General features: G+C 33.6%; 1 protein-coding gene across 1 annotated transcript in view; it reads left to right on the forward strand.

The window, feature by feature from the left end:
- Positions 1-605: 605 nt before the first annotated feature.
- The window catches only part of LOC106465964, a 95,901-nt gene continuing 81,980 nt past the window's right edge, over positions 606-14,526 (forward strand). The window contains exon 1 of the mRNA XM_022393930.1: positions 606-855. Within this exon, the coding sequence (XP_022249638.1) occupies positions 708-855 (148 nt within the window). The 5' untranslated portion in view covers positions 606-707. The remainder of the gene's footprint in view (positions 856-14,526) is intronic.

The raw sequence follows: 14,526 nt of genomic DNA on the forward strand, positions 1-14,526 counted from the left end.
ATTTAAACAAGCATAATATAGATACTAGAACTCATATTAAGTTCTGTAGTAACCATTACTATGCGACTAGTAAACTTTCTATAAGTTAAATAGTAATTTTCAAAATATGAAATTCTAGTTAAATGTGTTATCTCTGGAGTAACATTTTTGGTCAGGTGATCATGTTACACATGAAACTACCCACCCCCTCACATTCACAAGGACATATAAACAATATTTTTGGAAATACAAGAATGGGTAACCAAAGGAGAGTCATTGTCTCAATCAGAAAAATAAATCGTAGTCTCTGACCGGCATGAATTGAATTAGGGGGGACCACCTTCATAACTTGTTTTGCCTACAGGTTTATCACGTGACTTGCCAAGCATACAAACGTGTGCACAGGTAGGTGGCTCAACCAATGAACATTTACAGAAGGAGTAGGGATTTTGTAAGAGGTGTTTGGCTGTACATTGGCGTCCCAATTATATGCAGTAGACAGACGAATTACTTGAAGTTATCTGCCGTCGTAAAGACAAACATGCCAAACTTTTAACTTTAGGCTTACACTTGACATGTTTTCATTTTATTTTAAATCTTGATGTTTTCTTATTGTAAGCGTTTCTCTGTTAGTTGGTGAAATTGTCAGAAACTTTAAAGAAGCTTATAAAAAATAAAAAAACATTACTAGGATCTGTAATATTATCGTTGTTCGTGTCAAAACAGCGATGAAAGATCTTAGAACTGTACTGGTTTTATTAAGTATGGTAGGCACAGTCGTAGCGCATGTTGCTTTGACTTTCCCACCTGCTCGAAGATACGACTTAGACTTTTTAGATAATAGCAGGACTAAGGCGCCATGTGGAATGCCTAAAGGTAAGGTTCAAACATTTTTAAACCTCTTAAGCTAACGTCTAAAAAATTTAGACTTAACTTGCAATTTCTTTGTTACGAGTATACTGTGAACCTTTTTCACCTTTAATCAATTAGTTTCTATTTTTCTTCGAACATTTCACTATCAAACGTTCCAAAAATGTAAATCTCCAATAGAAAAATAATCAATAAGTCTTCCTTATTAAGGACATCACTTGCAAAGTGAAAATTTAAATTTAAACACAGAAACACGTTACTTTAACCTAGTCATTAACAGAACTTTGAAATTTTTTGTAATTTTTGTGCTCCTTGAAACAATGAACAAAAAATTTGAATATCTGTTATATTTCATACAAAAAACATGAAAAGGTACACTTACCGTGAATTTTTTTTTCTTTAAAGTTTATTTACCATCTACTGGTTGAATATATTTATCAATTATTTTAGATTAGTAAATTAACTCCGAATGGCCATTCTTTTGTTGTTCCTTTGTTACATAAGATGTATTTCAAGCTCTGATATTGTTTTATCCGATCTTTCAGACTGCTTATTCCTTTTTTTCTTTATTATATGGTATGAAGAAAAATGTACTAGAGCATGAAGTGTTTTCAGTTTTGAGGTTATATAAACTAAGAAAATAATAGTAACTGTAAGGTAGTTTTCAACAACTTGTTCGTAACTTTTCTTTTAGATGTATATAATGTTGGCAATGAAAAATATCCACCTAGAGTTATATGATATAAGAAAATAACAGGAGCTGTAGATCAATTTTCAGCAAATTGTTCATAACTTAGTTTTTCTTTTAGACGTATAACATTGACTCTAAACAATCTCCACCTGGAGGATTTGTTCATAAAACTAATTTCAAAAATTTGAAATGGATAACTTTGGTACCCGGTAGCACACTATATAGTTGAGCTTACATTATCCACAGTAATATGTTACTTATAATAAATTTTTGTTTCTATTTTCATACTGGAAAATAGCACGAAGTTCCATATCGAGAGCACTGATTTGAAATATTGCAACAGAAAACATTTTCATATATATTCCATTCATTTATTCATTTGACAACTAAGATTAAGAGATGTAGATTTTTGATAATCATGTACGTGATTTAAAAAACTGCATGCTATCATCATCACTGCAATAATGATATAAAATAAAACCTTTTTTTTAGTTCTAAGCTACACAATGGGCTTTCTGGATTTTGCCTATTAAGGAACTGAACCATGGATTTTAGCGTTGTAAGTCTGTCAAACTATATCTTACCCACCAAAGAACGATAAATAAAACATTGAATACAGTCTCTGGTTACCAAGAGCACAAAATTCTGATATGTTTATGAGAATATAAAGCGTATTATTTTGTATTAGTAACCATTTTATCTTGTAACGATGATACAATTTTACAAAATATATTACTTCTAAAATATAAATATTGGACAAGCGCTTTTAACTGAAGAAAAAAAAAACGGCAATACTTGTAGATCGTGCGTGGATAAGTAATGTAAGAATGTTCTAGAACATTTCATTTCTTACCAGACATATGCGCAATCCATCTAATCCAACACTTCACTTTGATCAAGTTCAACAGGTAGAACAATATTATTGGTTTTCTGTACAATGGGCTGTATGCACTATGCCCACCACTAAGATCAAACTTCGAATTTTAGCGCTATGAGCCCTCAATCTTATTCTGAGCCACTGGAGGGGGGCACTCTTGATGAGATTGTTAAATAAGACCTTAATGCTAGCTTGTCAGAAATACAGATTTGAATCACTTGAATATGTGTGTATATATATAAAAAAAACGATTTAAAGGGCACTCAGACTTAGTGTTTTTTCTTTTTTTTTTCATTATACTATTTTAAATCAACGTATGCTCTTGTCTCGATCGCACAATTGTTTTACCTCACATAAGCCCGACAAACATTAACTAATAAGAACTTAAAAAATTAAGTATTACAAAACTTAAACCTACCATCTTTCAAACACGGAAATTTCAATAACGTTAATGTTAATTTACCTATTAATTCATTAAACTGCCATAATGGTAGCCAAGAAAACTTTACTTCTTAAATTTGTATGTGTTGAATTGAAACTGGTTACACACAAGAAAACTGTAAGACACATTAGGGTAGTTATTCTAAGAAATTATGAATGAAAGCAAAGATCCACATATAACCAAGGCTCATCAGGACGGTTGGGATACGACAGACAGTACTAGTTGAGATGCTATTTATTATCAGTTGCATAAACAACTGTTATGGTGTGAACTAGATTAAGTTGGCGGAGTGTAATTTTTATCAGTTTTATATGTGTTATCTACAAATCAGAATCATGGTAAGGATTAATTAATTTTTTTTTAAATTTCAATATCAGTTATTTACTATTATTATTTACTTTCAATTGAATTAACTGTACTCATCATTCAGAAAACTTACAAATCAGCAGGCTAGTCTTATTAATCCCGGATCAGGTCAAGCAACCAGGATGTCAACAAGGGAAAATATATTGTTAATTCTAAGAACTTATGAGTCAAATTCAAGAAAGTGCATAACAGTATGTCAACCACATTATAGCTGCTACACGCAGTGCTCATTAGGCCTTTCGCCCAGTATCAGAGTTCATTAAGCCTGCTGGGATACAACAGACACAGCTGTGGTGAGAAACTCTATTTATATTATCATATTGCATGAACAACAAGTGGCACTAAAAAAACCCCGAAAGATTTGATTTGGTAGTTATGTCATATCAGTGGATGACATAAAAGAAACATGTAACCTTAGACCGGGTATAAATGCATCAGATCAACGTGCCACGCACACGGAATTGTAACATTCAATGGCGTAACCAGAGCTGAAATTTAGAGGTTTACAAATCTTAGTAAGTATTTTCAAAATTATAAGATTCAAAATCACAACTATTTACTCAATATACGTGTATGTGTATGTAGCAGGGCAAGTGTGGTGAAAAAAATAAAACACGTATACAACTCGTTCCAGTACATTCCACTAGAAGAATAAACAGTAATTGACACTTTCGGAATAGTCCACAATGTCATCATAAAACTCAATTTATTTATAAGTTCCCTTTAAAAGCTGCAAATTGACAGGTTCGAAACTCTTCCAGTCGACACTGTTGTTCCCTAAACGTTTGATGGTATAAAAGGATCACTCAACTGAGCATGTTGTTGTTGGAATTATCAGAATGTTTGCAAAAATAAAAAAATGTTTCGAAAAAAATATCCCAGCCAATCACAGTAAAGATTCAAAACAAATCTTTGGATTGTTGTGTTCTTTTTATTTTCGTTTTATGAAGCTCCAAAAAATATGAATGCGCTCAACAGCTACTACATCAATATTACACTGTCTACATGTTCTGTAAAGAAAGTCATCTGGAATTAAATCAGCCAGAAACATTACGACCATACTGTGTACTTGCTCTGTCAAGAATGTTATCTGGCCTCAACTCAGTCTGGACAAAAAAGGATTACACACAGAACAACAATCCGTATGTCTTATGTGAACCTTTCATTCAGCTCAGTCAGCTGCCTATCAAAGTATGGCGAATCAAAAGAAAGCAATGTAAGCACTCCTCTCTTTCAAACACTTCTCTTTTCCCATTTGTAGCATTTCAGAGTTCATATCGAATACGGTTGCTATAGGATTTGGGGTATCATGCTCGGCCATAGTCAAACTTCTTGATTTCGTTCTATGTATTTATTTTTCACACATAACTTTTGTGAACTCCTAGAGTTACAGTGAATTCAATGTAGTGTCAAACAGTCATCCGAAAATAATAATAAGGGGAAACACAAATTTCTTGTTTTGGATTCTGTTCAAAACTCCCTGAATCTGAGTTTTCTGAATGTTCACTGCAACTAAGGTTAGCCATTGTTTCTTAGTTAGAATTAAACCGTCTTAACGCCTGTTCAATAACTGAACTTCAAGGAAGCCAATTGGTTGCAGAGAGCCTCTTCAAATGACATGGAATTTTGGTTGGATGAATCCGTTACTTTATATCCGTGAAGAGTGCGTATCGTCTGCTCTCTGTGAAGTTCCGACTTTTGCTGCTTCAGACAGCGTCAAAATATGTCTATACGCACAGCAATGCTTGTAGATCGTGTGTGGATAAGTAATGTAAGAATGCTCTAGAACGTCTCGATTCTTACCAGACATATGCTCAGTCCATCTAAACCAACACTTCACTTTGATCAAGTTCAAGAGGAAGAACAATACCTCTGGTTTACTGAGAAATGGATTGTTGATAGTTTGAATCCATGTCTAAAAAAGTTTACTTTGCTGTCTGAAGCATTTAGTTCATCGTGGTATTGGAGGAGAAGTCCCTAGATAGAACAAAACAATTATATAGAAACTGTTTTCACGTCTTTACTGTTTCAGTAAATGCAGGACTTGTTGAATCGTATTGCATGCAGTTGGTCAGTACGAGGAAACTAAATAATTGTTATGCCAAGGGGTAGCACTCAAGAAAATTGTAAGAGCCGACTAAACAGTTGGACGAGTATGTGACACACATGAAACTTTTCAAATCAGATTGAATAGTTAGGTTAACAAATGATAATTTTCATTATAAAGTAAAAAAAAAAGTCATGCAACCTCTTTGATACAAATGATCTTTAATCATTTCTAAAAATCAGTCACAATGAAATTCCTTTATTTGATAAATATATATAATAAAAACCCTGAAAATACACAATTGATTATTATACAGTGGCTCTCTAGATAAATCAGTCCAAGAATTGCCTCTTCAAAAAAAATCATTAAAGTCATACACATACACTAAAAAAAGGAAAGGTTGTTGATTTACTGTTGTTATGGCACACGTAAATTATAAATAATTTTACGTTGACTCATGTTAAAATGAGGCACTAAGCATAGTCATCACGAGTTATTTGGAATTTTTCGTGAAGCCTGTTTTCTTGCCTCGGGGAAGGTTAGATTTGAAGAGTAATGTTGAAGATGATCTATTTTCTTATTACTAACCTTGAAATTTTCCAGTCATGCTGTATTAATCTTCCAAAAGACGATCCCTTTTCATCAATATATACGAAATCATACAGGAATGGAAATGTACAATTTTACTTTATTGCCTTGTTTTATCAATGTTTGGACTTATTGGCCTGTTAGTGGAAGCTTCTGTTATCCTACGAGGAATTCATATGTTTATTTATCACCGATTTTCCTTGAAATGATAAGTCGTGTTGAAAAATTTTTTATAAAAATTTCTGATGGCAAAATTCGTTTTACTAAGATTACAAGTGCTGGAAATGCAGAAGTTTTCTCATGGTGCATGTTTATTAGTGTGTCGTCCTTTGTTAATGTCCTTTTCTTTTTCGCAGTGGTGTTGCATGAATGGCTAGACTTCTTGAAATTTGCATATGCGAATCTCAACTAAGGAAGCAGAACGAATTCGATATTCATCACAAAGATGATATGAGACTGACTCATGGCGTACCTATTGTTTTCTCTATGTTTTAATAATAGGACTATCTACCCAAACTTGTATGTAAATAGAAAATAATTTCTTAAACCAACGAACTTTTTAATGTAAAATTCACATGCTTTTCTAAGTATAATGCAGTAACGTACTCTAGCTTAATGCCATTGTAAAAAAAGAAAAACATTGTATGGATACATCTCTATTAGATAATTCAACAATGAAATCTGATTCCTAGAACAACATTGTATACATCGTGTGTCATTAATACATTTTGGTAAGTTAATTATCCAATCCTGCTCTAAGAATACCTTTCAAATGATAGCTTGTTAAAATTTCCCAATAAGGGAGTGGAATTTTCAACCTAAAATGCATCTTACGCATGCGTAAGCTAAACGGCTCGGTCAGAGACCCTTAGGGTTAGAATAAAGATGTTCCTAATTTTGAGCTACTTACAAGAGAGAAGGTAGCCACAAGCAGCGCCCGCCGCCACAATGACTGTCTGGCTTTGTACCGAATAACGAGGTTTAATTTCACTCTTGTAACGCATCCACAGCTTAAAAGAGAGTTGGTTGTGTTCAGGTCTCCACTTGATCCTGGACCCCTCGGCTCTCAGTGTGATACGCTCCTAGGCCTCACCCGGCCTCGTCCTGTTTGAGTAGTTTATTTTATGTTGGGTTAATTTCACTACTACCTTTTTTTCAAGTTATTAAATATCACAATAAATTGTTTAAAAATAACCACAACAGTTTATAATGAGTAGTGAAGTGATAAAACATTACAGCAACTTTTGTGTCTGAAGGATTATTGTTTGATTTAGTTTTGCAACAAGCCTTTGATAAATTTTGGCGATTCTTAGAGTTGGCTGACAGTACATTATCCGATAAATAATCAATCATCTATATTTCAATAAACAGGTTATTTCAAGAAAGAATAAGAATTGGGTAATTCTAGTCTGCATATTACTTACTATAACTTCATTTTTACAGTGGCACAGCAGTACGGCTGCGCAATTACAACGCTAAAAACCGGGTTTTGATACTCGTGGTGGGCAGAACACAGATGGCCCATTGTGTAGCTTTGTTCTTAATATCAAATAAAATCATTTTTACAACCTACAATTATTGATATTTTAAACGAAAAGGGTGGAATTATTGTAATAAATGGCAATACACACACACACAGTTGAGTAAATAATTTATAAAAGGGAGAAGTTACTTAGTTTTAATTTTGTCTATTCAGCTTATCAAAGTCACCCCCCCCCCAAAAAAAAAGCTAAAGCAATTTGAAACTAAATGAAGGTTTTCACTCTCCAAGCCTTATCGACAAACATTTAATATAATTTAAACGTATAGCACACCATATCAGAACGTGAACCAGTCTAGAAGTTTATAACCAATAAAAATATAATTCTGTCCAGCAAAAAAAAAGTTAAGATCGTGGGGGTGTTTCTTAGTGACTAGAGTGTCTGGATTATTAATTTCAGGATTGATAGGTCGTGTTCTGGGTTTAGAATCTGGAACTGGTGAGCCAAGAACAACATTAGAAAATAAAATGTATTCATTCTCTTTTATCTCCCGTAAAATTATAATAATATATATGATGTTTCATCCATTAAAATGTCTCTTACCCACCTAATTTACTTCTTTCTATTTTGAAACACGCTCTGAACATTAGAGAAGAATTTGACCATATTTGTTCAACAACAATCATGATTTCATCATTTACAACTATTCCTTTTTGCTATAATTTGAATAAAATTACACTTTTACATTGGAAAAGCATACAGAGGTAAATACGTTCTTTCTATTTTTCTTCGCGGACGTATTAATGTATAAAAATGTGCGTTAGCCGTGGATTGTGGTTTATGATGAAAATTCACTTTGAAACTGTGATTGCGTTACTTCGGGAAGTTTTGGTTGGTTTTCTTTGGTATAAATATATAAAATGAGCTATCTACGCTGTATCAACTACGGGGATCGAAATCCGAATGTTTAGTAGTATATTCCCTGAAGTCTACCACCAGGGGACGATTCGGGAAGTAAAGTTTGTTTGTTCGAATTTATGCACAAAGCTACACAATGGGCTATCTGTGCTCTGCCCACCACGGGTATCGAAACCCGGTTTCTAGCGTTGTAAGTCCGCAGACATACCGCTGTGCCACTGGGGGGCAGGGAAGTAAAGAGCAAATGAGTTTGATAACCTTGTGTATTTGCATTACAGGCTTATGAAAGTTAAATATGTACTAGTTAAAACTTGCACATGTAGGACTTTTGCCGAAATCTGGTTTTCTTTGAGTCTCTTAATGACTTGTTCTGCTTAAATTTAGGTCACTGACATACCATTCGCAGTGGGAGAGAACACAAACACATTCTAGATTTACTTCTGCTTATAGCTAATGGGGAAATTTTCTCCAGAATGAAAATTGGCCTATATGTGTGTGTGTGTGTGTCACTCTGATTCACAATACCTCTAGGAATGGTTTACAAGTAGTAATGGGAAATGTGCTTGAACTTTGTACAAAACCAATTCGGTTTAATACTAGCTTATAGAAACGACCGCGTACTCTGTGACGGTGATTTAATTTTGAATATCATGAATCAGTTTTTAGCTGAAGTTTGTAAGGTACATAAAAAATAACTTTATTTTTTATATCAAGGGCTCCACCTTCTACTTCTCTTGTCAAAAGTATCGTAACATTTTTACCTTTAGGTTTACCCTTCAAGATAAAACAAACTAATTTCTTCATTAAAAACTATACGATTTCATTAAAGGATAGTTCCATGATATTGAAGGGCTGGTCATGGCTTAGTGGTTAGCGTGTTGGGCTATGAATTGGAGGATCTGAGATGCGAGAGGCAATGTTCCGTGCGTTCAGCTGTGGGAATATTATAAAAGCAACAGTCAATCCGGTTATTCGGTTCAAAGAACCAGATAAAAACCCTTAGGTCAGCGGATTAGCTGCCTTCCCTCTGGTCAGTAGTTCAGAATTGAGCCGACTACACTTGAATGCTAAAAGTCTCTGACTTAGCCCACGTGTGGACAAGGTGCCATTTTGGTTGAAAAATCCAGTTCTAGACTAAACCGTTTCGTTGTTTGTGAAGTTTACGTGTCTTAATAACGTATACTGGACTCGTGTTTTGAATCGTTTTAGAGAGGTTTTAGAACATTTTGTTTAACTTATAGTCGATTATTTGCTGATATAAAATATTCATTGTTTATTCTTCATGTACTGGTTGAATCAACGATACCATTGGTTGTCAACAGTCAGTTATGTGTATCGTAGCTTTATCGTTGTAAAAAAAGGGGCACTTTAATACGCCATGTATACTCAAATATGCTAATCTCCAAACTGTGTTTTATACATATTATTGAAAGAACTGCCTAGATGGATATATGAGCGATGAAAACCTGTCTTCTCAGACCAATTAATGCCCGATGCCATATATGAATTTTAATCTTTATATTCATTTGTGGAAACTTCAGTTGACTGCTTTTAAAGGCATTTAATTATATTGTCCTAAAATCTTAGTCTCACCAATGAGGTTATTTATTTAACAGCTTAGGTTCTCTTCCTATGTCCCATTTGCTGAATGAAAAACCTGTTTGCACATAAAAGTTTTCCCAACTTTGCAAATAACTTCTACGCCTTGTTAGGGTCTTTTTAGCGGGTAATGAAGATCAAGCAACTTTGGTCAACCAGAATTATATCGTTTTCTATAGATTGTTTGTACGGACAGTTATTTGGCATTAGTTTAGGTAATTCTAGGTGTGTACAAAAACAATTCATCAACCTCAAATCATGACAAGAATGTCGCTTTCACAAAGTTAGGAAATACTCGTTTTTTAATATAACATTTTATGTGTGTGTGTGTGCGCGCGCACGCGATTCATTTCTACCCCTTGTTAGGAACCTAGAAAAGAATAAATGAAGCAGGAAATCGAAATTTTTGAGTTTATAAGTTAGATTATCTACTATATAGAGCAGGTGTGGTGTGGATTGTATTTCCGTCAATTTACTTAATGGTGGTATAGTATTAAATATTGCATCTTACATCAAGTAAAAAACGGAGTTTTATAATTTATTTAAACAAATACGTATGTTAGAGCTGCAGAATACAAAAATAGCTTCTAACATGTACATGAAATAAATATAAAGTTTTCGAGAATGAATGTTCAATAAACTTAACTGTGGAACTTTGTTTAGACATTTTAAGTTAATATAATTTCAAAGTTTCGAGTTCACTACGAAGGTTTAGTATTAACGTAGTTTTTTTTTTGTTTGTAGTTAAGCACAAAGCTACACTATGGGCTGTCTTGTGCTGTGCTCATCATGGGTATCGAAACCCGATTTTTTAGCGTTATAAGCCCAAAGACTTACCGATGAGCAACTAAGGGACACGTAGTTTCGTGTTTACTACGATGGTTACGTTAGACGTTTCGTTTTCACTTTTACGGTTTGGCTAAACTTTCGTTTTAATGTAGGTATGCAATTTTGATTTCATTATGAAGAGGCGATTAGACATTTTGTATTGGTGTGGGTATACAGTTTCGAATTCACTGAAAGTTTCGTTAGACGTTTCGTGTTAATGTATTTATACAGTTTCGAATTCACTATATTAATTTTTTGATGAAACGTTTCTTATATATACAGTTTCAAGGTCATTACACATATTTGAGAATAAATATCTCGTAATAATTTATATTGTTATACAGTTTTGAAGCCATCATGAGGGTTTGGTTGAACGTTTCGTATCAACGTGCAGATTCCTGTTGGCTCTTGCTATAAAGACGCGCCCTTGTTGGCATGTAAATTACGCTATGACTTTGAATCAAGGGCAACTTCTAAACTATTTATGCATCACTGCATGATATGAAGAACTTGTTAATTTTTTGCTATGTCATTCGTTAAACATCCGCGTTAATCATAAAGCATTAGTTGTTGATAAATGAAAAAATTAAGACCAAAATATCGCCGCAAATATATTGTCCAGTTGATATTTTATGTGTGTGCATAATGTAGCTTTTGGATTGTTGAACAAGTTTTAGGTAAACAATGTGAAAATTCCGTCTAGCGAATAGCTATTGGTCTTTCTATTAATGTAAACAAAATAAAGACTTATATATATCCAAAACGTCTCCTTATTGGTTCGATATTTCGCTGTTACCTTTTCATCAGTGAACGTGATTAGTGAACTTGTAGGATATCGATAGCCCCTGACAAAACTGTAATAGCGAAATATTGAGCCAATAAAGATACTTTCTGGAGATACAGGTGGATATTTTATTTAGATTAATAGAAGTGTCTTGTAATAGCCCCCCCCCCTCAGTGGCTCAGCACTAAGCCTTAAGGCGTATGTTGCTAAAATCCGAGTTTCGATACCCGCTACACAGCACAAATAGCCCATCGTGTAGCTCTGCACTTAACAACTATCATATTAATTCTTGTAATAAACTCCAGTTTGCGTTAAACAAAGCTAAGAGTAATAGCTGATGGTTTTATTAACTAATTATTAAAACAAATCTGTTTATTTTAGAGTAAAGCCACATTGAGCTATCTGCTATGTCCACCACGGCTAATCGAACGTTCCAGCAAAATACTTTTCCGCCATTTCTGTGACAGAAAAGAAAGCTTGTTTAAAAACAAATCTTATCTAAAGAAATACACGCTTAATGTAATCTCCCTTATTATGAAACGAATTTTCGTTTTGTTTCATTTTCCATCAAATAAGAATGTCTAAGCTAACTAATGTATGCATTAGTATTTGTTTTCCCAAAGCCTATCGACGCCCTATACTACAATTAGCGTTTGTTAATTTAAATCTACTAGGATATTTAGTCTTTCAGCGACATGCTAGTCTGATTGATTGTAGTCTGTGTATATTGATTCAGAGATTAGTGCCGCAAAGTAAATCTGCAAAATAAAAAATCAACGCTTTTAGCCTTCCAGGTCAATTGCTCACTCATATGATATAAATTGAAAGATTAACAGATCAATCTTAGAAGATAGAATGTTTAATCGAAGGACTAATGAGTTGTTTTGGTAATAAAATATATCTTTAATTGCTGTGTTATATTTATCATCAAACCAAGAACTAAACATACTATATTTTTATAGATACTACTCTTGTCATGTTGAAAGACCAGTTTCACGCTGGTTACACAATTACAATAAACTGAATATTACATAAAGAATAAGTAATAGCACGGATGAAAGCCCTACTTATAATGAAGAGTTTATAATAGGCTTTCCTCGTGCACACATTTTGTAGGTATACCATAGACTTGTGTTTTAGGTTTGATAAAGTAGAACAGTTTCTTTTTTTTATGAAGGAATAATTATGTTTTTACTATGCTATGTCTTTAACGCACTGATGTAGTTTAAGTTACACCTGTACATTTAACATTTGGTGCCCTCGTTATAACTTTAAGCTCGTGCGCAGATCTAGCAATGAGTTGTGTATGTGTATATTATGTTCCAAGTTAATTGATTATAAACTATGTCTAAAACTATTTTTATAATCATTAAATCGATAAAATAATTATTCTGTTCGCCATAACGTAACACAGAAAATAAAAAGATGGAAAAACTTTAACGACATTTACAAATATACGGAAAACAACAACAACAGGATTTAAATAGTTCAACAACTATATTTTCTACTTTTTTGAAATTTGTTTTAGAGAAAAGCCACATTGGCTTATCTGCTGTGTCCATCGCGAGAAATCGAACTCCGGATTTTAGCGTTGTATATCCGTACACTTACCGATGCCCCATCGGGAGACTATTTTGTAAGAGTATCACTAGATCTGAGATTGTTCCATTATTCACCACTAGATCACTCTGTTTTTTGTTTTTTTGTTGTTGTTAAGCGCAAATCTACAGAATGGGCTAGTTGTGCTGTGCCCATCACTGGTATTGAAACCCGATTTCTATCATAAGTCCAGAGACTGCTGACGGGGCAGGTCACTCTGTGACAGAGTTAAGTGTTTCTGTATGATTAAAGTGTAGGTGTTAAGACTATAATAAGTAGCGTAGTTAAATTATAATTAGTCTGTCCATTAAAACAATATAACTTAATTTACCTCTTAAAAAACTTTGACTAGGAGCAGTTGGAATCTCATTGAAATAAAATTCGTGTACGTCTGTATATATTTTTTCGACGGTGCAAATTTGCATAGATAAAACTGCATACATTTTTTTAAAGAAATTCTGCGCTTAAATTAAGAAATGCTGAACACATACCATTAATCAAATTGTGAGCTAAATTATTTTGCATTCATACAATGTATTGCTGTATTGATGTCGTGTAGCTTTGCCTTGTTTCTCGACTTTAGTTGTCGAACAGGTTTTGTGCTAAACGTTTTGTACATTTTGACCTTGATCTCCAAAGCCTAACCTCACCTTGCAAAAAATTCAACTCCTTTTCAATATGAATAGATGAAAGTGGGTGTTGTTGTCGTTTTGGAAGATGTCGTGCAAGCGTGTAAATATGGAATCTGATCTCGTGGTAACTTTTATCTGTCTGTGTGTTTTCAACCTCTAAGTTGTCGAATTCTGGTAGATAGCGAATAATACAAAACAATTTGCAGATCATAGAAATAATTTAGTGATACAAGTGTAAACAACTTTACATTACTAGACATGTCCTTTACGCTAGAGTTCGTTTTATCCCGTTTGATGAAAGAGATTGTTTGTTTGTAATTAAGCACAAAGCTACACAATGGGCTATCTGTGCTCTGCCCATCATGGGTATCGAAACCCGGATTCTAGCGTTGTAAATTCGCAGACATACCGCTGTGCCACTGGGGAGCGACGAAAGGGATATATAACAAATTTTGTTTTAGATATTCAAACATAAAGATAGAATTATAACTTGGAGTATTGATAACTATTACTTTACGAAGATTTTCCACATATATCATTACAAGATAACTGTAGACATATTTTATAAAAAGGATCTGAGTGGGATATAAAAGAAATGTATACTGTAATCTACAAACTTATATCTACAGTAAAATCTGTCACAATGTTTATAAAGTTTTACAGCCAATATTTACATACAAGCCAAGAATATGTATGAAAAGAAATCACCAGTATTAACTTTCTGTGCGTTAGTTGAATATAACTTAGCGAACAGTTCTCTAATTGTTGAGGTAACAATTATAAGTGAAAGTTTAACCAGTAGATTTTTTTTGTTTTTCGTTTTCT

The sequence above is a fragment of the Limulus polyphemus genome, unplaced genomic scaffold, assembly GCF_000517525.1.
Source record: "Limulus polyphemus unplaced genomic scaffold, Limulus_polyphemus-2.1.2 Scaffold2104, whole genome shotgun sequence".
NCBI classification, from domain to species: domain Eukaryota; kingdom Metazoa; phylum Arthropoda; class Merostomata; order Xiphosura; family Limulidae; genus Limulus; species Limulus polyphemus.